Genomic DNA, 23169 nt, shown 5'->3' with positions numbered 1-23169 from the left:
AAAGACATGTCAGCTGTGCTCCAGACAGGAAATGGCACTTTAATAGTTGGGGCCAGGTGAGAAGACCATGGTGGGAGACCGCCTCTCCCTGCAGCTCCCTCCTTCCCCAGGACTGCCAAGCCTGCTGGGGCCCACGTGCTGGGGTGACAGAGATGGGAGCTACCCAGAGGTCCCACCGAGGACAGCAGGGAAGGACAGGGACCTCATCGCCACCTGTTGCCATTTCCTTACTGGAAAGTACTTGGGAGGTGGCTGGGTTCAGCCTGAGCTCAGAGCTCCTGGTATGGAGATTGGGGATGGGGGAAGGTGGGCACTTGCAGGTGGCATGGGCATCATCAAGGCAAGGAGCCAAGAGCCAGAGCCCCTAGCAGGGAAGTAAGGCCCAGGATGGGACGGAGCCTCTGCTCCCAGAATGCATTCCTTCACAGCCAGGCCCCCCCGTCCCCCAAGACCTGCCCCCTTCCCAATTCCCAGGCAGCCTGAGCTGTCCTCCATAGATGAATCTAATCCCATATATTACAATAAACTGCATCTGTCTCTCCCCATAACCCTTGCCCTCCACCCTGGTCCAATGGCTCCCACCTCCCCGTCCCGTCAGCAGCAGCTGTCCTGGCTCTGGCCTGGGGCCTGGGGCACACAGAGGACGGCAACACTGCTACTCCAGGTAGATATCTTCTGTAGGGCACGTGTATTCCACAAACTGCTTGTAGAACTGCTGGAATGCACGTCTGGAAGGCAGGGGGCATGCGTTGTCACCAGGAGCCTCTGCCCAGGCAGGACAGGAGCTCAACCTGTGACTAGGGTTTTCAAGCAGGCGCTTCAGGGCCCCCGAAGGCTCCAGTTCCTGGACCCAGCCACTAGGGGTGGAATGCCAGGCACCAGGCTCCTTGGGACCTCCTGGACCCCCTCCAGGCTCTGCACTGGGGCAGAAGGTAGACTTCCAGCTGGGGAAGGACCGAGGGGTGATACTGGAAGCTCTAGGGCTGTAGTGGGGGTGAGTCCCAGGGCAGGCCTTGGCAGGATGCACATACATACCCCACAGACTCTGCCAGGGCTTTCGTGGAGTCTTCAGACACAAAGACATGGCAGGCAAATCGGTGGTCGGCAGGGTGTTTGGTGATGAACCCAAAGTACCTGTTAGAAGACAGGAGTCTGTGAGGCAGGGGCTGGAGCTCTGGACCCACTCGTGATAGCAAACCACTTTCCTACTTACTTGTTGTTCTTTGGATGGTATCCACAGAAAGAGATGTTTTTTAGATGGAAAAAGTGGCTACATTTATTCCCCTACAAGACAGAGAAGAAAAGCCAGGCTGCAGGGGGAGGGGCAGGAGTACACATACACTTAGTGGCAACTTTCCTGTGGGGGGGGGGCGGGGCTCCAGGAAGGAAGAAGGGGTAGGGGGAGTCACCTTGGCCTCTTGAGCATCTTCAGCCTTGACCCCTATCTTCACGCCCCGCACACTGATCTCAAGGACACAGCTGGAGGGCGGGTTAAAGTGCACGGTGAGGCGGCGGGTGGTAGCAATCTGCCAGGGAGGGAGAGGGCCACATCAGGGCACTGTCTGTGCCTCTAACAATCCTTCCTGTCCAATAGCCTGGGCCTGAGGCTTTCATGGTCTCTGGACCTTGTGATCTTTTCTCCCCCAGACAGAAGGGTAACTGCGAGTGAGCCCCCCACAGGGAGAGAAGCAGGGAGCAGGACCCAGATACCTTTTGCATAGCAGCACAGAGGACATCATTGCCCTTGTGATAGGGAACCTGGACAGAGCCCAGGAACTTCACCCGGAACTGGTCCACCCAGTCGCTGTTCTTGGCCAGGGCTGGAAAGAAAAACATGAGGGTTTAGTAGAGCCAGCAGGAATGGGCTCAGAACCAAGCCACAGAGGGAAGTAAGGGATGAGGAGGAAACTTGGCCAGCAGAGGGTGCCATGATGCCCAGATGTGCCAGTGTGGCTGGGGCGTGTGTGTGTGTGTGTGTGTGTGTGTGTGTGTGTGTGTGTGTGTATGTGCATGCATGTATGGAAGACCTGCAACTTGAACCCAAGACCCGGGCACTATCTCTAAACTTTTGTGCTCAAGGTGCACTCTCCCATTTGAGCCACACTCCATTTCAATAGTAGTACATTGTAGATAAGAGTTACATGGACTTTCCTGTCCAGGCTGGCTTTGAATAGTGATCTTCAGATCTCAGCCTCCTGAGTAGCTAAGATGACAGGAGTGAGCCATTAGTGCCCAGCTGAGTCTGACTTTTCTCAACTGAATTTCCTCTGCTGCCGAGAGCTGGAGCATATGTTGCTGTGGCAGAAAGTCAGGTGGGCCTGGTGCGTCAGGGGAGGGGCTGGGGACCCTGGGTGGGGGAAGAAGGTCACCTGCCATGTGCTCTGGCTCCTTGGTGACCTCGATGGCATAGTAGGCAGGAAAGACTCCGCGGGCACCAGTGCGCATGTTGTAGGCCTCGTACCAGTAGTCTTCAGCCTGCAGCTCCACCAGCAGAGGGTCATCCACTTCTAGCTCAAGTTCATCTTCATGCCGGGGCACAAACCTGTCCCCAATGAGGGCAAGTAAGGACTTCTTCACTATGGCCCATCCAGCTAGGCCTGCTCTGGGGCTGAGAGGCCATGGTGGCATCATTAGTTCAATAAACATTTGCACGCTGGCTCCTAGAGACCCATGCCATTCAGATATGTAACTGCAGCTTAGGAAACAAAGGCCAAGAACCAAGACTGAAAATCTGAGAGGTCATAGGAAGCAAGCACCCCAGCTAGAGGGGAGTTGGGGGTGCAGGTTCTGTGTGGGGGTAGCTTTCCTCGACACCTCAGCACTAGGTCCTGTGCTCGGCCACTGCCCCCCTGGGTCGGTAGATGCCAATGGCAGGGCCCTGGGCCATGGATGATGACCAAGGCAGGAGAACAGTGTGGCCCTCACCTGAAGATGGCCCGATGGGTTTGCTCCTGTTCCTCCCCGTTGATGACACAGGAGAACAGCCCGAAAGACTCTGCGCCTGCAGGTAAGGGACAGACTAGAGAAGGTGCCCCCCCACCCACCCACTTAGGGTCAAGGAATAAAGGTTGCTCAAGTCTGCTGCCCTGACTCTTGGGCAGATGGGACTGGGGGGCAGGACTCCCCTTCCCAGGAATGCCCTCATCTGGCCTGTCCCCAGCCAGGCTCCCCACCACTTTCCTGGCTCACTCACTGGAAGAGCGAGAGCGGCCACTCATGAAGACATTCAGGAACTTCTTCGAGAAGTGGACATCAGGCTCATCAGGTGTGGAGTCCTCTGAGAGGCAGGTGGGGGGCCGGGGCCGGGGGGCCTCCTCATATTCCTCCCCAATGGCCGACTCGTAGGGCGAGGAGGCGGAGGCACAATTGTCATAGACAGTGGCTGAGTCGCTCTCATCGCTGTAGTCACCAAAGCAGGGCCGTAGGCTCACCAGCTCCAGCTGTGCATGCTCGTCCACCACTAGTGTGTACTTGACCGAGTCGTAGGACAGGGCGCTGGTATCTGAGCTCAGCGAAGCCCGCGGAGGAGGAGGTGGCTCCCCCAGGCTCCCTCGCCATCCTCCCCCTGGTGGCTCCGCCCGCTCAGGGGAGGACAGGCAGTCGAAGCCCTCGTCCTCCTCGCTGATGGAGGGATGGGGCCGCCCTGCAGCTGAGGGGTAGGCAGCAGGGTCTGGGTCAGAGCTGACCGACATTCGGCTCTCAGCCGGAGGCAAAAAGGAGGTGTTGGGCTCGGCAGGGTCTGGGGGCCTCTGCACTGGGGTCAGGTAGATCTCCTCAGTGGCCTCTAGCCTCACGTCCGCCTGGTAGTGGATTCGGTCTCGATGGGAATGGCCCCGGCCACCAGGTGCTGCAGCAGGGGGGCCACCTGGAGGTGCCATCTGGGTGGCAGCAGTGCGACGACAAGGGCTGTCGGTGGACGTGCCTCGATCCTTGGTGGGGGCAGGGCTGCTCTGGGGGGGCAGCTCATCACTCAGGCAGATGTGTTCATGCGGAGGTGTCTGCTCCCCTGGAGGGCAGGCAAGTGAGAGCGAAGGGCGGGGCACCACTGGAGAGCCCTCTCCACTCCCGACATGCTACACACAAGCCACAACAGCCTCCTCTGGCTGTGGGCTGACCTCAGCCCTGGACGGGCACATAGAGGACAGGGGGATGGCAACAGCTGGATCTGCTCTTGGCAGTAACTTGAGTAAGGGCAAGTGAGTCCAGATTGGGGAAGGGGCTGTGTGTGTGTGTGTTGTGTGCTGGTACTGGGGCTTGAACTCAAGGTTTTTGCACTCTTGCTTGGCTTTTTCACTTAAGCCTGGTGCTTTTCTACTTGAGCCATACCTCCACCTCCAGGGAAAGTGTCTTGACTCACCTGTTTTCAGGGGAGAGGATGATCGAGACACCCGATCCTGCCAACTGTGCTTTTTGCCTAGAGAATTATTATTCAGCGTGTCCTGTGCAGAGAACAAAAGGCCCTTGTGAAGTGGTCAGCAGTGCCCGGCACAGAAAGGCCCTGGCCCTACCCCCATCGGGCCACCCAGAGGCCATCCCTAGGCTGTGTGCTGCATTCGGCCTGCCTCTTCCTGCCAAGGGTCTTACTCCAAACCCTCCTCAGGCAGGCAGTCACTGCCCTCCTTTGTAGGCCTGCTGGCTCTAGATGGCCCTCCCTTCTGGTCTGGGGAAGTTGGCCAACCCCCGGGGAACTGTTCTTATCAGCCTGAGCCCAGTGGGGATGGTCATGTGTGAGAAGTGGAGGAGGTAGGAAAGACAAGGGAGATTTCTGGAGGTAGTGAGGCCCAAAGCCCCACATAAAAGGGTGTACATGTCAGATGCTCAAAAACAGACTGAGTGGAAAACAGGGTGAGTCCCTGCCCAGGAGCGGGAGGAAGGGTCTTTCCTAGCAGCTGGCCTGGGGGCCTGGGATGAATCATCCAAATGATGACTCCATAACACTCCCCCCCCACACCCCAGTTACATGTGACTGAGGAATGACAGATGTAATCAGCAGCCCTCCTTCCGGGATCTCCAGGTCTGCCTGGCCCACATTCGCAGTGCCCTGGTGCCCCTCCACAGTGCTCACACACAAGCCACCCCTCCCCCAACGTGGGCTTCCTCTCCTAGAAACTCCGTCCAAAGCCCTCACATTCATGAGTTGGGCTGCCAAAAGCCAGGACAGAGAATCCTGGGAAAGGGACCATCCCCTTCCCTGCTGCCCAGGCACCAGCAGCAGCAGCTCCTCCCCAAGCTCCTTGCTTCTCCCTACTCTCCTGACTGGGCCTGGAAGACAAAGGGCCACAGAGGCTCCACCTCAATTCAACTTTCCTTGGCATCCAGCCACCAGCCAGTGGCCCCAGGCCCCCAACTCAAGCAGCTCCATCCTTTCTCCTTTAGCCTTCTGGAATTCTCAGCTGCTTGGCTGCAGACTATTAGCTTCCATCCCCACCTCCCCACAAGTTTCCTCCCGACCTGTTTCTGCCCCACCCTGTAACCTACAAGGGAACCCCATTACTGCCCCAGGTGCCCAACTTCTTCCAACCCTTCCAAGCCCTGTTCTCCCAGCCCCACCCCCGACCTCTCTCCTCATTCGACCCCTTCCTTCACTTCCAAGGTTCTCAAGGCTCCACGGGCCTATGGCTGGACTGAGCCCTTCCCAAGGCAGGTCTACCTGTGCCTTGGGGCCCTTCGCCTAGAGGAGGGCCTCCCTTCCTGCCCTGCTTGGTGGCAGACTAGTTCCTGGCGCAGGGGCCCCGCAAGGCCTTCCTGGCGCTGCCCAGACCTGGTGGGCCTGGTCTGGCCCAGGACGCGCCCCCTCCTCCTCCGAGGCCCGCCCAAGGGCGCCGCCTCCTCAGCTCCGCCCCCCGCCCCCGTGTCCCGCTTCCCGCTCCTCACCTGAGACCGGGGCACCTGCGGGAAGAGGTTGAGCGTGGTGGGCCGCTTGGGCCGGTATGTGTCACCGCTGCCCGTGCCCTGGCCTTGGCCCTGGCCGAGGGGCGCCGGCTCCTGACCTGACTCGGCCTGGGGCGGCCCCGCTCCCGACCGCCGCGACGCACGCTCCTCATCTTCGTCCTCCTCGTCGTCCTCCGCGCCGGGAGTGTCCCCCGCCGCGTCGATCAGGTCCATCTGCAGCATCTCCGCCTGCAACCGGCTCCCCGCGCCGCCGCCGCCCGCAGACAGCAGCCCAGCGCGCGGGGGCTGCGCGCGCGGATGGAGGGGCGTCAGGGGGCGGAGCTACGCCGGGGAGGGGCAGGGCCGAGGCCGCGGCGCACCGCCCCCTGCCGGGCGAGTCCATTCCGCGGCCGTGGCGGGGGGGACACAGGGGGCGGCTGGGTAGGAACTAGGGACGGAGCATTGCTCCCGTGCTCCCCTACGAGGCCGTACTGGGCCGCTTCCCCCCCAGGCCGCCCACCCCGCAGTAGGTGCCTTTGACAGTCTGCACCTCTCGGCTCCCACGCTCCCCCCCCTCCTGACTCCTGGTACCCTCCCGTTTCCTTGGCAACGGCCGGTGACCTCACCCGGGTTGTAAGCCGAGCCCTGAGTGAAATCACCGCTGTTGCCATGGGGACGCAAGGGTCGCCAAGGAGGTTCGCGTCCCCTAAGGGACGAGGGGCGGTTTGTATGTGAAGAGGCCTTTTGAGGAAAACTGGGGAAAGCGAGTCTCAGGCGGGAAGGGGAGACGGCGGGAGGGGCCGCAGTGCGGAGCCCAGGTGGCGACCGGCCTGGAGAGGGGGCGCCGAGAGGGAAGGGCGAGCGGCCGCCCGGGCCCCCCCCCCTCCCCGGCTCTCCCCAGCCTGGGCCCCTCCAGCCGGAGACCTTCCCTCGCCTTCCCTGCCTGGGAAGACCCAAGCGCTTGCTAGTCCCAGCTCCGCACCAAGGGCCTGAACCTTGGACAGATCCCCTCACCCTCCCTTCCTTCATTGTTTAACTGGCACAATACAGCTGCCCAGCCCAGCTCGCCAGTGAGGCAGGGATGAGCCCAAGTGTATAATGAAACCCTTCTCCCCGCTCCTGCCCGCATTTTCCCCCCTCCTTCCCCCTCTTCTGCCAGGGCTAAGGCCCTTGGCATATTACCCTAGCTAGCTACTGACTCAGGGCCCTGGCTAATTGCAGGGAACCCTCTTGAAGGCTTTGCTTGGGGAGAGGGTGGTGTCAGAGTCCAGCCTCTACCTCCATCCTTTCCTGGAGGATTAGGGTACAGGAACTGGAGCCCTTAGTTTCCTCTTCTTTGGCAGAGCCTCCAAACATTTGGGGTAGGCAGGAGGTTAAGCACGCCCTGCACAACTCACACTGGGACTCTCCTAGGGTGGTGAGATGCTCTGAGTTCTAAAACCTGGCCCTGTGCCGTGCCTTCCATGTCCTAGCCACCTGACCCCTTCTTCCCCATCTAAAGATGGTGGGAAACAACCCGCCCCCCCCCCCAGCCCAGGTACCCAGGTGCCGGAGATCTCATGGCAACATTTAGATCTTTAGGGACCAGAGAATGCCAAGCCACCCAAAGCAACAACAACACTGGGCCAAGCCCTCAGCGAGGCAGAGGGGCTAAGAGGCCAAATGGCATGGGCCGCATGGTGCAGTGGCAGGCGGCAGCCATGGGAGCTCTTCCAAAAGTGCCTTGGCTTCTTTCCTGCCCCAGAGCACTGCAGATTCCACCGGACTCCACCCTGCGCTGCCTCAGCCCTCTGCCAGGCTGCTCCTGGAAGGGTTTCCCTTCACTCCATTGCCCCTGTCCCACACACCTGAACAACTCCTGTCCTCTCTCCAAGTGGGCAATTTAGTCCTGGCAAGGCAGATAAAAAAAAAATTCTGACTGAGTAGCCAAGCACTGTGCCAGATGTTCCCTGCATGTTACTTTACTTCCTTTCTACATATGAGCATACCCTCCTACCCCTACCCATCTTAGCACCCCCAATTAGCCCTCCCCCAAAAAAACCCTTACCCGGAGAGACAGTGTGTCTTTGCACTGAAGACTGATACCACACTCATCCGTGATTTCTGAGAGGTCTTCATCCTCAAACTCCTCCAGGCTGATATCATGGGTGAGCCTGGTGGGAACAGGAAGCCAGAGTTACAACCGGGGCCGGGAAGTCCATTGTCATCTCCCAAAGGGGCAAATCACCCCAAAGGGTGAGAGAGGGTCCACTTGCACCAATGAAGGGGTGGCAGCAAGCAGAGGAAGAATTTGGGCTGAGGTGGGAGTCCAGGTTCCTCCAGCTCCTCCTGGCTGGGAGTCACCCATGCTCTTGCCAACCAGAAGGCAGGACCAAAAGACCCAACTGCTCAGAGCCTCTGCTTTGCCAGAGAAATGCCTTTCAGGGCCAAGCAGGTGCCAAGGCCGTTCACTGCAGAGTCAGAGGTGAGATGAGACTCTAAGAGCTGCCTGGAAGCCAGGCGCCCATGGCTCACACCTGTAATTCTAGGTATTCAGGACACTGAGATCTGAGAATCATGGTTTGAAGCCGGTCCAGGCTGGGAAGTCTGTGAGGCTGAGACTCCTATCTCCAATTAAACATAAGAAGAAGGAAAAAAAAAAAAGCTGGAAATGGAGCTGTGGCTCAAGTGGTAGAGCATTAGCCTTGTGCAAAAATCTCAGGGACAGTGCCCAGGCCCAAGCCATGAGTTCAAGCCCCAAGACTAGCACACACAAAGTGCTGCCTGGAGTTGGCGGGGGGGGGGGGGGGGGGGGAGGGTCTTGTGCAGTCCACAGTACCAAGACCCAAAGTGCTGCAGGCAGGCACAACAACCTCTGGGGGTGGCCTGTGTCCCCACCCAGGAAAAACAAGCTTGAGTTCTGGGAACAAGCAAGGGGAGTGAATGTAGGATAGGCCCATTTCAGGAGGAACTATGCAGTATTCCCAGCGTGTCCCCCGACCAGTCCTCTTGAGCAGATGGAGGCTAGAGGCCCAGGCTGAGGCTGGGAGCCCAGGGAGACAAACCAGCCGGAGCATCTACACTACATCTGGGCCGGAGCATCTGGGCACTACAACACCATGACACTAACTGGCACCCCTGGGGCTCCAGGCTGGCCTGCATGCCCACCTCAGAGTGCAGGGCTGGCTCAGCCACTGTGGTGCCACCTGCATGCCCTGGTTTGGGGTCAATGGGACATTGGTGAAAATGCCTAAGCAAAGGGGTCCCCAAAGACAACCTACAGAGACCAAGCACCAAAGAGGGAAACCCTCTCACCCAAGGTCATTCAAGAGGTGTGAAGTCCCAGCCCCCCAGGGGTATGTAGGAGCCTCCCCTCACTCAAGCAGAGGGACCCTAAGCTCAATGAAGCTCCCCCTTCCCGCGCCCGGCCCCCAGCCAGCTCCAGTCCCCCTACCAGTGCTCCCACTGATCTTCCAACCAGCTGTCATTGTCTGGGCTTGAATCCATCTTCAGTACCAGCTGCATGGAGAGCCCTGCCCAGCTGGGGGGCTGTGGGGTCCCTGGGCTGCCCTCTCATGCCCAGAGGGGTCGGGGGACCAGGGCTCAAGGCAGGGCTGGGGCCCCCGGCCTTCACAGCTGGGGCCTGCCTTTCTGCATCCTGCCCGCTGCTGCAGAAGCCTGGGGAGCTCATTAAAAATAGATGGACCGGAGAGCAGGCAGCAGCTGCCGACCCAAGCCCCGGCCCAGCTCCTCCTGGCCAGGCCCTCGGCTGCAGCAGCTTCCTCCCTCAGCCCCGTTGCTCTGCGACGACATCGCCTCCCCCCTCCCCCCACCCCCCGCTGGGATCAGGTTACAGCAATCAATGCCTCCGGCTCCACCTGCCCTTCCAATGCCCCTGTTGGAGCTGGGGTGAGCCCCCTTTCTGGCCCAGGCTTGTAAGCAGATGGCAGAAATCTGGGATGCCCCCCCCCCAAAGCCAGCCTCTGATCTGCTTTAAAGGGCCAGCGCCACCCTGCCAGGTAGAAGATGGAAGGGCTTCTGAGGACCACATCGGCACAGCCACAGGTTTAGCCCCACGCTTCACAGAGAGAGGGTGAGAGGTCAGGGGAGGTCATTTGAGGGGGTTCAGCTGGTATATTTGGGTCACTATTTGGTGGTGCATATAGACAGGTGGGCTGTGGTGCGGGGGCAGCCCAGAAACCAGCATCAGTCAAGCCAGCCAGGGGAGCCCTGGGATGAGAACCAGTGGTCACGTTAGGAAGTGCTGCCTGGAAGGTCATTGGCAAGGCCGATGGTGCAAGGGTGGTGGCACTCAGCCAGTACCCAGGCTCTCATGTCACCTCCCCCCCGAGGTGCCCTGCTCCCCCCTGCTCTGGGGTGAGCTCTGTGCATACCCTGGCCCAGCCTTCATCCAGCTCCTGCCTCTGCCCTCCCAAACGTCCCCACAGGCCTGCCTCCCCATGGGCCTGCCTGCCTCAGTCTCCCATCTCCGCATACGGGCACATGCCTGCTCCCTGTGCTTGGCATTCAAGGCCTCACATCCCTGTGGAGTCACCTGTTTACAGCTCTGCATCCTCAGGTGTGGTCGCTGTTCCTCCCCAGTCCCCAATCCAAAGTTTGAACGTAGCACACACATGCCAGGCCCTCAAATGGTACTTGTCAAAGGAATGCTCCAGGAGCCCATTCCTCTGGCCCACTTATGCAGTTGGGGGTCACCTTCTGTCTGGGTGCAAAGGAGTATGGGGTGGGACCCAATGGGACCAGGTCTCCCATCACAGACACATCACCCCTCTCCCCACTACTCCGAATGTGGATGGGGTTCACATCCCCCGCCCCTGTACTCAGAACGTGATCAATTTATGTCCTCTCCCTCTCTCCAAGCTCTTGCCTAGACTGGATGGTTCTGGAGGGAATCCTGCAAACACTAGGTGCTCAATATATGCCTGTCAGGTGTTTGTTAATGGACAGCCTCAGCCTTGGAAACTCCGGAAGGAAGAGTCTGTCTCAGTGCAGCTCTGTCCTCCCTGTACAGGCCTCCTCCTCGTAGGGCAGAATAGGGAGAGGCAGGGCAGTGGAATCATCCTTTACCCAAGAGGGAGCTGGGCTCACTGGGCAGTGAGGGGAAAGGTTCTGGAAAAGTCTTCTGTTAAGCCTCTACCCAAGGGACAGCCCCTGCCTGGGGCCCAATAATCCCATGTCAGGCCTAGAAGCCAGTCCTGACTGTCATTTCCAAACAACCTGCCTGGCCTCAAACCTGCTGCTGTGCATCTCCTTAGCCCCTCGGAGGAGGGGCATGGGCCACCATGACACACAGGAGCACTGCGGCTGGGGTGCTTTGGCCTCTGTTGGCCACCTATAGGATGGAATGGGCATTTGCTGTTTGCCACCTCAGGCTGCCCAGAGGATGAACAGAACCAGGTGTCTGGATTGCAAAGGCTGGCTGAGGAAGTCCTTTGGTGAGTCACCCCTTGCTCAAGGCCCTGCACGTTCCTCCTCTTCTCTAGGCACCCAGTCAGAACCTGCAAACCTTTCCTGGAAGGAAGGACCTTGGTCCCTCTGGGTTCACAGGCTGTGAGGAAAGGAAGATGGAGGCAGGAAGAGATGATGGAGGAAAGAGGAAAGGCAGGACAGAAAGGAGCCAGGCCCCTTCCTGACCTTGCCTGATGTGTCTTCTTCTTAGAAACCTGAGCCTGGAGCCAAATCCCTGGAGGCCACCCAGCAGAATTGCAGCCTGGGCAGGCTGGTGGCCCCTCCCCAGTCCCCTTCCTCCTCTCCTCTTGGCCAGTCAATCAGAGCTCCTTACCAATTCTGGTGGACACCTACTGGATTCACATTTGGTGGCTCCTGTGTCCCGAGTTTGGTCTCTAGGGACTTCCTTAACCTTTGACCTCTTTTAACTATCCTGGCCCCTCTTCCTGTATGAACCTTCCTTCCTCCCACCCTGTTCTCATAGTGTCCCACACTCCCCAGCCCTCAGCCAAGCCCTTTCTAATTGACCATTTCAGGCAGGAGCAGGCTGAGTGTGGAGGACACTCCAGGTAAGGGTCAGGTGGAGGGCAGGACTTCCGCTGAGTGAGGCCAGAGGGAGCCAGGGGGGTGACTGTCAAGAAGCCACTCTGGAGCCTTGGAGCGCTGGCGGTCGTGTATGAAGTGAGGAAGCCAGCTGAGTGACTCGGGCCCCAGCCATGGTGCCAGAGGCCACCAAAGGTCCAGGCGTCTAGTCTGTCTGTGTCTCTGAAACCCTGAGTTCTGAGCAGGACTGGGTCCCAGCAAGTCCCCAGGATCTCTTCCTTTTCTCTAGCCTCCTGGGCCCCACCAAAAGGCTCAACAGCAACTCTGACCCCACAGCCCTGGCCAATCCATCTGGAGGGCTGGTGGCTCACTCTGTTCTCTTGGTGATGGCTCTGGGTGGCTGTCGCTTGTCCTTTGAGTTACATGACTGATGGCCCCCCCCCCCCCGCATGGCAGCTGGCCCACATGGGTGGGATTGTTACTTTTTCCATCAGCATGTGCCTAATAGGTGCTTAATAAATGTTAAATGAATGAACTGCTAGTGGTCCATTCTAGATTTCTGCCTTGCAAATGTCTTCAGCCAGTCCTCACTTAGACTCAACTTCTGTGTCCTTCCTATAGGGTAGAGTCTGAGCTTGACTATCTGGGCCTCTGAGAAGATGGTTCCTGCTGCAGCTCTGGGGTCAGAGCGAGCCAGGCCTGAACTCATCCTCAGAATCCTCACATCCACACTGCCGGCTTTGGGTGCACACTGGGGTCAGGCTGGGTTTGTCTTGGGGTCTGGAATCATCTACCAGAGCAAGGGCATACTGGCATCCTCCCCAGTGGGAACTGAATCCAGCCCAAGACACGAATCTCAAGTGACAGCTCTTCCTCGGGGGTGGAAAGTGTTAGATCTAAACACCCCTGTACACACGGAACTGGGAAGGAATGGTTCGACTTTGGGGAGACTACACTGAGGGAACGTGTGTGTGTGTGTGTGTGTGTGTGTGTGTGTGTGTGTGTGTGTGACCTTCAAGTGGGGGCTGGAGCCTCTCGGGGAAGGGACATGTGGCATGCCCATGGTAAGGTCCCTGTATGAATGTAGACAATGGCAACTGGTACACTGGGCAAAAAGGCAGAACATGTGACTTGTGGCTTCACCAGGGTGAATAGCAAGCAGGGAGCCACACACACGTGCACATGTAGTTGTGGACCCAAAGTTAAGTGACGTGGCAGAATCTGAGGAGACCTCCTTTCCTTTGCTTTCCAGGACAGGCTTTGGATGCTAGTTCCCACCAAGCACAAACTGGGCTCCCTGTCCTAGGCTGAGGCTGCTGCTGTCTTCCACAGCTGCAAGTTCATGCTCACTCAGTGTGTGCCCAAAGCCCCTTAGCCTTGTACATATAGGCGTGAAACATGCCCATTATACGCAGGAGTTGGCTGTCTATGCCTTAGACAACTCCCCTGTGACTCTCCAGGGACAGAACAGAGCAAGCACCCAGTAGGAATTCCTACAGACTTCTTCTTCTTCTTCTTCTTCTTCTTTTTGTGCTGGTATTAGGGCTTGAAATCAAGGCCTGGCCACTGTCCCTGAGCTTTTTCTACTCAAGGCTGACACTTTACCATTTGGGCCAAGTCTCACAGAGTTTCCTGTCCAGGCTGGCTTTGAACCCTGATCTCAGCCTCCTGAGTAGCTAGGGTAACAGGTAGGAGCCACCTGCACCTGGCTTCCTACAAGGGGACTAAGATGCTGTTTTAGACTAAGCCACTTCCATCCCGGGTAGAGATGAGGTGGTCATTCAATTTGTGGGAACCTTTGGGCTAGAATTGGTTTGGGGTCTAGTTCCAGGTATCTGGAGATTCCAGAAAGCTAAGGTGAAACCTGCATCCTCTCTACAGGCTGCCATGCTTCTAGGCCCTGGCTGCAGCCTGGTCCTCCTCTCCCTCTACTGAGTGTCAGACCCCAAGCCACCTGCTTAAATCCTGTAATGGTCCCAAAGATCACCAATCTGAATTCTGCAAGTTCCATGGGTTTTTTGACCACTCTTCCTGTTTACTGTCTCATCTTCTACTTGATACCCTGCCTTCAGGGAGCCCCAATAACACTCTAGACTATCACTGCTGCTTCTCCTCCACCTGTCAGACTGGACCCCTCCCCTAAGTCGTTCTCCCTTCCTGTTCCCAGCTGCAGAATGGCATTCTCCCAGCTATTCTCCTGCCTCCCTGTCTCTTCGCTGTCCAGCAGTTAGAGTGCTGTTCCCTGCCTGACCCCTTACCGGACCCCCACTGCTTGTGGGTGACAAGGTCAATGTCATTACACAGCCTGCAAGTTCCTATGTGGCCTGGCTCTCCATGCGCTACTGGACAGGGGTCACCCCTCCTGTCCTGTTCTTGCTCTCCTCCTCCTCTTCTTTTTTGTACTGTTCCTGGGACTTGAACTCAGGGTCTAGGTCCTGTCCTTGAGCTTTTGTGCTCAAGGTTAGTGCTCTACCACTTGAGCCACATCTCTACTTCCAGCCTTTTTTTTTTCTTTTTCTTTTTTTTTTTTTTTTTTTTTTTTTTTGCTGTTCCTAGAGCTTGAACTCAGGACTTGGGTGCTGTCCCTGAACCTCTTTGTGCTCAAGGCTAGTGCTCTACCATTTGAGCCACAGCACTGCTTCTAGTTTATTGGAGATAAGAGTCTCATGTACTTTCCTGCCCAGGCTGGCTTCAAATGGTGATCCTCAGATCTCAGCCTCTTGAGTAGCTAGGATTACAGGTGTGAGCTATTAGCACCTTGCTCTCAGGTCCTTCTCACGTGCTACGGCCTGCTCCTCTGGGGAGCTTTTCCTGGCATTCCACGATTGCCCTGAGTGGACAGGCCCTTCGCATCTAGCCTGTCTACCTGCTCTTCTACACCATCACCTGTGGGAGAGTCATGCTACCTCCCGGCTCTTCATGTTCCCCTAGGGAGCCTGACAACATGCAAATATTGGTGAGCAACCAAGTGTGTCAAGCCTAGCACAGATAAACAAGAAAGTCCTGCACCAAGCTGGTCCCAATGTCATGATGTCTTCATCTCTCACTCCTGAGCGAGTATGGCAGAGCAGGCACAAACCCTCCAATGTCTGAGGTCTGGGCTCCATTCTAGCTTTACCACTAGCTTGCAGTGTGTTCCTGGTGAAACCATGGGCCCTTTCAAGTTTGAGGAAGAAGGTTGGTTGGTTGGATGCAGTGCTAAAGCTAGAACACAAGGCCTGCCTCACACATCCTAGGCAAGGGCTCTGCCCCAGTGAGCTGATTTCTATGGTCTCTGCCATCCATAACTTCCTTCTACATAACCAACTCAGGCATCTCACTTAACTCCCGTGAGCACCCTTTGTCCTGCTAGTCCTCTTGCTTTCACCCCACTTGTCCCAGCCACTGTATCATTATGTATGCTTCCTTTTCTAGAGTTTCCTTCACAACGAACATGTTTTGCTTTAATTTTTTTGTTCTTGTGTGTGCTTGTATGTGTGCATGTGTGTGTGTGTGTGTGTGTGTGTGTGTGTGTGTGTGTGTGTGCTGGTACTCTGGGCCAGGGCACTGTCCTTAAGCTAGTTCCACTCAAGGCTGGTGCTCTACCATGTAAGCCACATCTCCCTTTCCAGCTTTGTAAAAAAAGTTATTATTTACTTTATTGTTATTATAAAGGTGATTTACAGAAGGATTACAATTAAAGGTGTCAGGTAATGAGTACATTTCCTTCCATACAGTGTCTTCCCTTCCTTCATTTTCTTCCAGTTCCTCAAGGCTTTAATTTTTAAATTTCCTTTTATCATTTTGTAAGTTACACAAGTAACCTATCCACATACCCACGATAAAAGTAAGAAGACAAGTAATACAGAAGTATGTCAAGTAAGAGCTGGAAGTCCCTCACTTCATACACAGCTATGACCACTAGTAACCACATGGAAGTTTTCTATAATGAGAAAAAAACAATCTGCACATAGTTATTCAAACCAACCACAACAGCTGCTCCTGTCTCCCTCCCTCCCACCCTCATCCCACCCCAGGGCTCCTCCAACTGTCCAGGGCTCTCTGCCTTTGAGGGGTAGCTCTGAAATCAGACTGCTTGGGGTCAAATCCTTGCTCTGCCACTTGTTCTAACATCTCTAGGCCTCAGTTTCTTCCTCTGAAAAGCATGGATGATAAGGTATGACAAGGCTCTGTTCTTGTACTTTTTTTTCTTTCTTTCATTGGTTGTGGGGCTTGAACTCAGGGCCTTGGTGCTGAGCTTTTTCACTCAAGGCTAGTGCTCTTACCACTTTGAGCCACTGCTCCACTTCCAGTCTTCTGGTGGCTAATTGGAGATCAGAGTTTCACAGACTTTGCTTGTCTGGGCTGGGCTTTGAACCATGATCCTCAGATATCTGCCTCCTGAGTAGCTAGATTACAGGCGTGAGCCACTGGCACCTGGATTCATGCTTCTTATTGTTAAATGATACTCTGGGATGAGCAATGGGGGTACCAAACTTATGGTGTGGACTTCTAAGAACTGACAGTAGTACTAGGGGTTGGGGTGTATGTGAGTGTGCTTGCTTGCAGTCGTGCGCACACACATACACACACACTCACTGAAGCACTCACACATGTTGTGTCTTTGGAGTCTTAGGACCACCCTGACTCAGTGGTCTTAGGACCACAGTGACTCAGGAACTAAAGCTGGTATATTGAAGCATAAAAAGACTACTCAGAGAGGTAAATACTGGGTCTTGGGACACCCAGCTAAAAATGATGGGCAGAGGTTTAAACCGAGGTCAGTCAGATCCACACCCTGACCAAAGAACCCCAAGGCAGGCAGTACAAGCACCCAAGGCTATGTGGAGTGGGGCCAGGGGCTGTGAGAGGTGGGAGAGGAGAAAGGGCAGCAGGGGGCTGCTGTGGCAGGCCATGAGGGCCAGAGACACTGGTCCTCATTATTCCCACTGCCAGGCCTTGGTGCCCTGGAGATTGGGCCCACGCCTTAACCTTTTGGTCTATTGCCTGTCTCACCCTGCCTGGTGCAGAACTGACCACACAGTCTCTGTGCGGTGCCCCCATCTCAGCTCTGCTCAGTAAACCTGCGTGATCCTTGCCTGTTAGGGGGCTGCGGGGAAGTGTGTGGGGTCTGCCCTGGGCCTGCAGTAGGGCTGGAGGGAGAGAGGACTGAGCCAGCATAGACCAGCTTCCCGTCCAGACCCAGCTAAACTTTCTCCAGGCCCTGGGGCAAGCTGCTGCCTTCCCCACTCTCCTCTGACTCACCTCTACAATGCGCTGGCCTCTGTACACCCTAGGAAGGTGCGTGTTCCTGGAAAGGTTGAGGGAACACTAGGAGCTGTCCAGACATCAGCTAACAGAGAGCTGTTAGCGAGTTGACAGACACCATCTCCTCAGTATTAATGAGCCCACTCAACAGATGGGACTAGCGAGGACAGAAACTGCCTGGGTCACACACTAAGGCGCTAGGATTCAAACCCATGGTATTTTTCCCCCTACCAAGGCCTCTGGTAAGGCATGTATACCTGGAGTGGTCTCAAGGACACTGGATAAGTCCCCCCAGTGGTCCAGATTCAGAGCTTCCTGGAGCTTCCTTCCATCCCCTCCCCCCCTTGGGGTTGCAGGCTGGCCAGGGTCTCAGGGGAGGGTCCTGGGCCTGATGATGCTATCAGGGATCCTCAGAGGTCTCTGCCCACTTGAGAGCCCAGGAGCCCGCCGACCCCCTAGATCACAGGAGGGGCTGGCTCCAGAACCCAGCTGGGGCTGGGGTCCCAGGGGAGGAGAAGGTGCTGGGGAAATAATGGGTACACCTAGGCCTCCTTCTCCAGGGCTCTGTCTAGGGACAATGACACACCTCTTCATCCTCACCTACGGGTGGGGACAGAGTTATGGAAGGACAGTCATACCTCCTACCCCCCTCACCTGTCTCTAAAGTCCACCTGACTTACACCAGATGGGGGGTGGCGTTCGGTCAGGGTTTTGAGTAGTTACCCCAGCAGCCCCCATCCCCCACTCCCCCACCCCCGCCAATCCTTGGCTACTACTCCTCCTGCTTCCTGGATTCCTTGGTCTAAGCTGAGCCTTCTGTACCTGCTCGAGACACACCTGGCCAGGTGGGCACTGCCCAAGGCCACCGGCCATGAGGATACTGGCCATGAGGGCCTAGCAGCTGGGCCCATCGGGCCAGGCAAGGCTGGGGGAGGGCCTCTGGGTGTCGCTGGGACCCCGATCACCCCAGCCAATTCCACCTCCCGTGAACCACCTTCAGCTGGGGCGGGGGGCTGGGCGGGCTGTCCGGCCTTCCTGCCGGTCCGGGGACCTCCACCCGGACTCTAGACCCAGCCGAAGCGCCGGGTGCAGGGACGGTGGGGAGGCAGCCGCCGGGGGGTTGCAGACCCCGCGGGACGTGGAAGGAGCTGCGCTCCGACTCTGCGGCGGCTGCGGGGTCCGGATTAGAGGTTGGGGCGTCAGGGTGGACTGACGGTTCTGGGGGAGAAAGACCCCATCCCCGGGCTGCGGGCTGGCTCTTGGAACCCCGAGGTCCAAGTCCGGGAGGGGCGGCGCAGGTGGAGGTGCGGGCCAGAGGGCGGGGCGCGAGCGGCTGGGGAGTCTCACCTGAAATTGGGGGGCGACGCGATGTGCAGCCCCAGGAACGGGGAGGCGGCGGACGGGGACGCGCCCCCCCCGCCCAGGCCGCCGCTCTCTCGCTCCGCCATTCCCGGGCGCAGCCCTGGCCATCCGGGCGGAGCGCGGCGCGGGAGGCGGCGGCGGCGCGGGAGGCGGGGGCGCGGCAAGGAGGCCACCGCCGCCGCCGCCGCCGCGGGGCCGGGGCTGGGGCTGGGGCCGGGGCGGGCGCGGCACCGGTGCGCACGCGGCTGGCGAGCCCGACGAGTGCGCCCTGCGCGCGCTCCCGAGGGGCCGGCCGGGGTCTCGTGGCCCCGCCCCGACCGCGCGGCCCCGCCCCCCGGAGCTCTCCGAGGTGCTGAAGCCCCCGCCCCCGCCCTCAATCCAACCCAGACTCTGCCTCGCCCCGCAAAGACTCCGGTAGGTCGTGGGCTTGGGAACTCGGGGGATCCTGCCTCCCCAGTCCAAGCCCCCCCCCCCGAGAAACAAAGAAGGTGGGTGGGAAAGGAAGGTGGGGGAGGAACGGAGAGGAGAGGGTGAGAGCAGACAGGTGTGGAACCGGGGGTGGGAAGTGTCACCGCCTGGCTGGGCGGGTGGACGGGCAGTGGCGCCTCGCCAGTGACCTCACAGTCTAAGGTTCGGCTCACCCATCTATGAAGTGGGACAACCCTCTCAAGGGGGTGGTGAGGACGGAATTTAATAGAAACACATTGTGATCTAGAGCTGGGTACCCCCAGCTTCAGGAGAGCTGCCGTCCCACCCCAGGGCTCTCCCAGGGGTGTGCTCTCTCAAGATTGGTCCCCTTTACCCCCACACAGCTGCCCTTGGCTTCTGAACCCTTGGTGCCTCCTTCCCCATGCCAGGGCTGTCCAGTGTTGTCCCTCTTCTCATGTAGCACCTCAACTGCATTTTCTGCGTGGCACCCTTCATACCCAGACACGCCCCAGACTTCTTGTGACCTTGCCTCCTGCCCCATGGGCGACTTCCTGAGTCGTTTGGTTGCTCTGGTCCCCTCCATCCCTGCTACGGGGCTGTGGGTTCCTCCTGGTCTCCCCAAGGCTGTGTCCCAGTTCTGGTTCTCACCAGCCAAACCTCACGGCTTCCCTGGCCACCTGGATCACACAGAGCCTGCCTTCCATAAGACAGGGCGGGGCAGGGTGAAAAGGCAAACGTTCACAGCTGTGGGGTCCAGCTTGCAAATCTCAACTGCCAAGTGGCTGCACTGGCCCCTTTCCCTCCACAGGGTGCTGCAACCCTCTGCTCTAGCCCTGAGAACATCCCAGAACCAAAGGTGGTGGCAATCTCTTTTCTCCTTGCCATTAGGGCCCAAAGGGGGTGGTGGGGTATTTTACTTCTGCTATTTTGGCTCAAGCTTCTCACACTAGGCCCTCCCAGGAACCATCTGCTACTGTGGCGCCTGTATTTTCCTCCCAAGAAAGCAGTCGTGCCTAATTAACATGGCTAATGAGAATGGCTGCTTCTGTCAGCTTGGAAGCACCCTTAGGAGTCAGGTATGTTTCTTTATAGGACAGCTCCCTCTTCCAGACCCTTATGCTCCCAAGTTCAGCCAAAACCACATGAAACACCTTAAGAAGGGGGAGCACCAGCCCCGGTCGTGGTGGGATGGAGGTGAGCACATACTTCAAAGTAGAGCCAAGAGGGAGTTGAGTCAAACCCCCCCTTTCTGTGCAGGGCCAGGTGGGGGTTCTGAATGTCTCTGGCTTTGCCTGGGTCTCTTTCCGGCAGGACAGCCCATACACATGGCATTCTGGCCAGACAGCCTGAGACAAAGCCAGCACCCAGGCCTCAGGTGTGGCTGTGGAAGGTGTCGACTGTGTGGTCTGAGGACCCACACACCCCTCACTGCACCACTGCATGCAGTGGGTACAGAGGGTGAAGGGTGGGTTGAGGGCCCAGCCACAGAGCAACCGAGAACCCCGGTGCAGCCCAGCGTGCGCCGCACTGTTCTCCCAGCTGACCCCAGCTCCGGAGCTGCCACCAGTCAGGTCCCCTGGGAGCTGGCCTGAAGTCTGTCTCCAGGGAGGAAGAGGCTTTCAGCCCCAGCAGAAGCAGCAAGCTGGTCCAGCCAGAAACGGCACTCAGGTTCAGCCTGGTATTACCAGCCCCTGGTCCCCAGAGCCCCACAAGATTGACAACACAGCTTAACTCAGACAGGATCAGACGTTTATAAAACAAGTGAATATTCACAAACTGTGGGAGAAACATCTTCGGAGCAATAGAAAAAAAATCTATAAAGTGCATTTTTTTTTTCTGCGACCATCTCTTCCCCATGCTGGCCCTTGGAGCAGGATTTGGGGCGCTGTCCTGTGACAGCCCCTTCTAGCCACCTGGGCTAGAAGGCTGGCATGACGTGAAGCTGCCTGAGCCCGAGCGCTGGGACAGGCCAGCTCTCCAGCAACAGTGGAGGGCAGGAGTGGCCTCGCCACCTTGCTCGTTAGGGAAGAGTGTCATCATCAAATATACAGCAAAGTCATCCCAGGGGCTGAAGGCGCTGCTCAGTAAGAACTGAATGTGGCCTTCAGCCTTGGCCCTCGTCAGGCCCACTCTTCATGCTCACTCCTTCCCCACTGGCTGGAACTGTGGGCAGCGGGAAGGCCCCATCCCATTCCTTGTGTCTGTTTTCCCACATGGCCTTGGGACACACTAGGTGAGGTGACAAACACAACAGTTGGACTCTAAAAGCAGGTCTCTGCTGAGAAAACCTGGGGATACCTCAGGAAGAACCCTGACAAGACGCTGGACAGTTGTAGGGATAGGAGCCTGACCCCCCCGTTCTGGCTGAGGACAGAGGACAAGGAGGGCCAGGGGGTGAACAGCTCTGAGGTTAGGAAAGGTCACAGGGGAGGTAGAGAGGAAAAGGCCCAGAGGCCAGCTTAATGTTACATGTGAGAACAATCTAAACAGGAATTAGCTTTTGAGCTTTGTGGGCGAGCGTGCACACATGCACACATGCCCTCATACACACACACACACACACACACACACACACACACACACACACACACAGTGGCTCAAGTGCAGGCCACAGGGGTAGAAGGAAGACTTGCTATGGTTGACCACAGTCCTTTTCGTGACTGCTATCTCCACAGGAGCCTGAGGCAGTGGGAGGGACAGGCGGGAGGACTGGCCCTCCTGGAATGCAAGGCTCGGCTTCTCTGGCCAAACCTCCCACTGCTGCTTCGGGAGGGAGGGTGTGCCGGACATACTCTCTCCTTCTGCCAATCACCCGTGGCAGCACCCAGCCCTCAGTCCCTCTGCCTGAGTCCTTGGCTACTGCAGAGCTGACATAGCAGCTTGGGTGCTGAGCCGCCCAGGGAAGGCCCTGGAAGCCTCTAGAACAAAGCCTGGCTCTCTTTTCTGGCTGGCATCAGCTGGCCATATTGGGACACTGTGGTACCTTGGAGTGTGGCCAGAGGAGCCAGGGGGGCCATAAGCCATCAGCACCTGGTCTCCTCCGGACAGAGGTCCCCAGTCTGACCCTGCCTTTTGCACCTCCTGGCTAGATGGAGACTAGCTCAAGGCTTCTGGGGAAGGAACAGTGAGAGCTGAGATTTTGCTCCTCTCTATAGGTCCAAAGCCTGAAAAGGTGGGTGTGCTGTCTTTGTCTCTATAGTGCTGGTGCACACATCAGGTACCTGAGTACACGCTGTATGAGGGAGGAAACTTCCCAGCTCCGTCTATAGCCTCATGCTTATCCCAGATGCCCACGGAAGTCTGTGGAGCTGAGAACAGGGATTCAGAGTAAGACGCAAGGAAGGTGGTTAAGTCTGGACAAATCTGCCTACTCTACTCTAGCATACCCAGCGTACCAATGTCAGGAAATGGGAATTCAGTGGATGCCTCTAGAATCCCACACTTTGGACAGAGCCCCAAATCGAGTCCTCGGTTCCTCAGTGGGATGTGTGGATGGGAGCAGATGCCAGAATCCCAGCTACGGTCCTACTGCTATGTCCCATTTGGACAAGGGGACTCTCAGGGCTTGGTGGAAGGTGATCACATGCCATGACCTCTGGCCTCCCATAGGGTGGCGTGCTTCGGGCACTCCCCCAGCCCAGGCAGCACTCAGGATCATAACAGGTAAACAGATGCATGCACACGCACACAGCACACCAGTTCTCCCTCCGCACACATGCACACACACGCTTGCGCGCTCTTGGTCAGCGATCAGCTTCTCTGCAGGTCGTACTCTGTGGCCATGGTGGCTGCTTGGGCACCCAGGCTTTGCTCACGGAGCTACAGCTCTGCAACTGAAAGAGAAAAACAAGTGCAAAGCAGCATTCAGGAGGATGCTCAGTCGCCCAGACACGTGAGCTGCCCTGTTACCTCCCCGGAGACACTTGGAATGGGAGGTGGGTAGGGCTCAGGCTGTGCTTCCCAGGCTGCAGTTTTGAGAACAGGTAGTTGCACCTGTGCAGTGTGCACACCAGAGGAGCTCCCTGCAGACAAACTGCCAGAGCTGAGTGCAGCCAAGGAGGACAGTGCTATGTGACAATCACTGAAAGCCTCGGGTGACACTTGCTCTCATATGACGGAAGCACATCGGCTGCTTCTGGAGATGGAGAACCAACAGAAGCCAACCATGAGCGGGTTTAGATTCCGCAGGTGAACAAATTTCTTTTTTTTTTTAATTGGTCCTGGGGCTTGAACTCAAGGCCTGGCCACTGTCCCTGAGGCTCTGTGATC

The 23169-nt window shown here is 57.4% G+C and overlaps 2 protein-coding genes across 4 annotated transcripts in view; both read right to left on the bottom strand.

Annotated features, from left to right (window-relative positions):
- Positions 1-19: 19 nt before the first annotated feature.
- On the bottom strand, positions 20-18694 carry Mapk8ip1 (mitogen-activated protein kinase 8 interacting protein 1). 2 transcript variants are annotated; one of them, XM_048359526.1, is made up of 12 exons: positions 18457-18694; positions 7919-8024; positions 5875-6177; positions 4358-4439; positions 3194-4006; positions 2926-3001; positions 2370-2542; positions 1711-1820; positions 1410-1526; positions 1214-1284; positions 1036-1134; positions 20-728 (listed from the first exon to the last, which is right to left on the bottom strand). In XM_048359526.1, exons 1-12 carry the CDS (start codon positions 18555-18557, stop codon positions 656-658), a joined length of 2124 nt encoding a protein of 707 aa, XP_048215483.1. In that variant the 5' UTR covers positions 18558-18694; the 3' UTR covers positions 20-655. The 2 variants fall into 2 exon arrangements, with proteins under 2 accessions (XP_048215483.1, XP_048215484.1); XM_048359527.1 differs by lacking the exon at positions 18457-18694 and adding an exon at positions 9305-9738.
- A 2768-nt stretch (positions 18695-21462) lies between these two features.
- Cry2 (cryptochrome circadian regulator 2) overlaps positions 21463-23169 on the bottom strand; it is a 30118-nt gene continuing 28411 nt past the window's right edge. Inside the window, exon 12 of one of the 2 annotated variants that reach the window (XM_048359613.1) lies at positions 21463-22733. The gene's annotated coding sequence lies outside the window, so the exon portion shown is untranslated. The remainder of the gene's footprint in view (positions 22734-23169) is intronic. The other variant, XM_048359612.1, reaches the window with a different exon arrangement.

This window comes from Perognathus longimembris, chromosome 13, assembly GCF_023159225.1.
Source record: "Perognathus longimembris pacificus isolate PPM17 chromosome 13, ASM2315922v1, whole genome shotgun sequence".
NCBI classification, from domain to species: domain Eukaryota; kingdom Metazoa; phylum Chordata; class Mammalia; order Rodentia; family Heteromyidae; genus Perognathus; species Perognathus longimembris.
This window is presented reverse-complemented; position numbering and strand designations above follow the sequence as displayed.

Coding starts and splice junctions, on each gene's coding strand:
- Mapk8ip1 (XM_048359526.1), bottom strand. CDS start 18,557: ATGGCGGAGCGAGAGAGCGGCGGCCTGGGCGGGGGGGGCGCGTCCCCG. Junction 6,178..7,918: donor AAGACACACTGTCTCTCCGG/GTAAGGGTTTTT, acceptor CCGCGCGCGCAG/CCCCCGCGCGCTGGGCTGCT. Junction 1,821..2,369: donor GGAGCCAGAGCACATGGCAG/GTGACCTTCTTC, acceptor TTTTCTTTCCAG/CCCTGGCCAAGAACAGCGAC.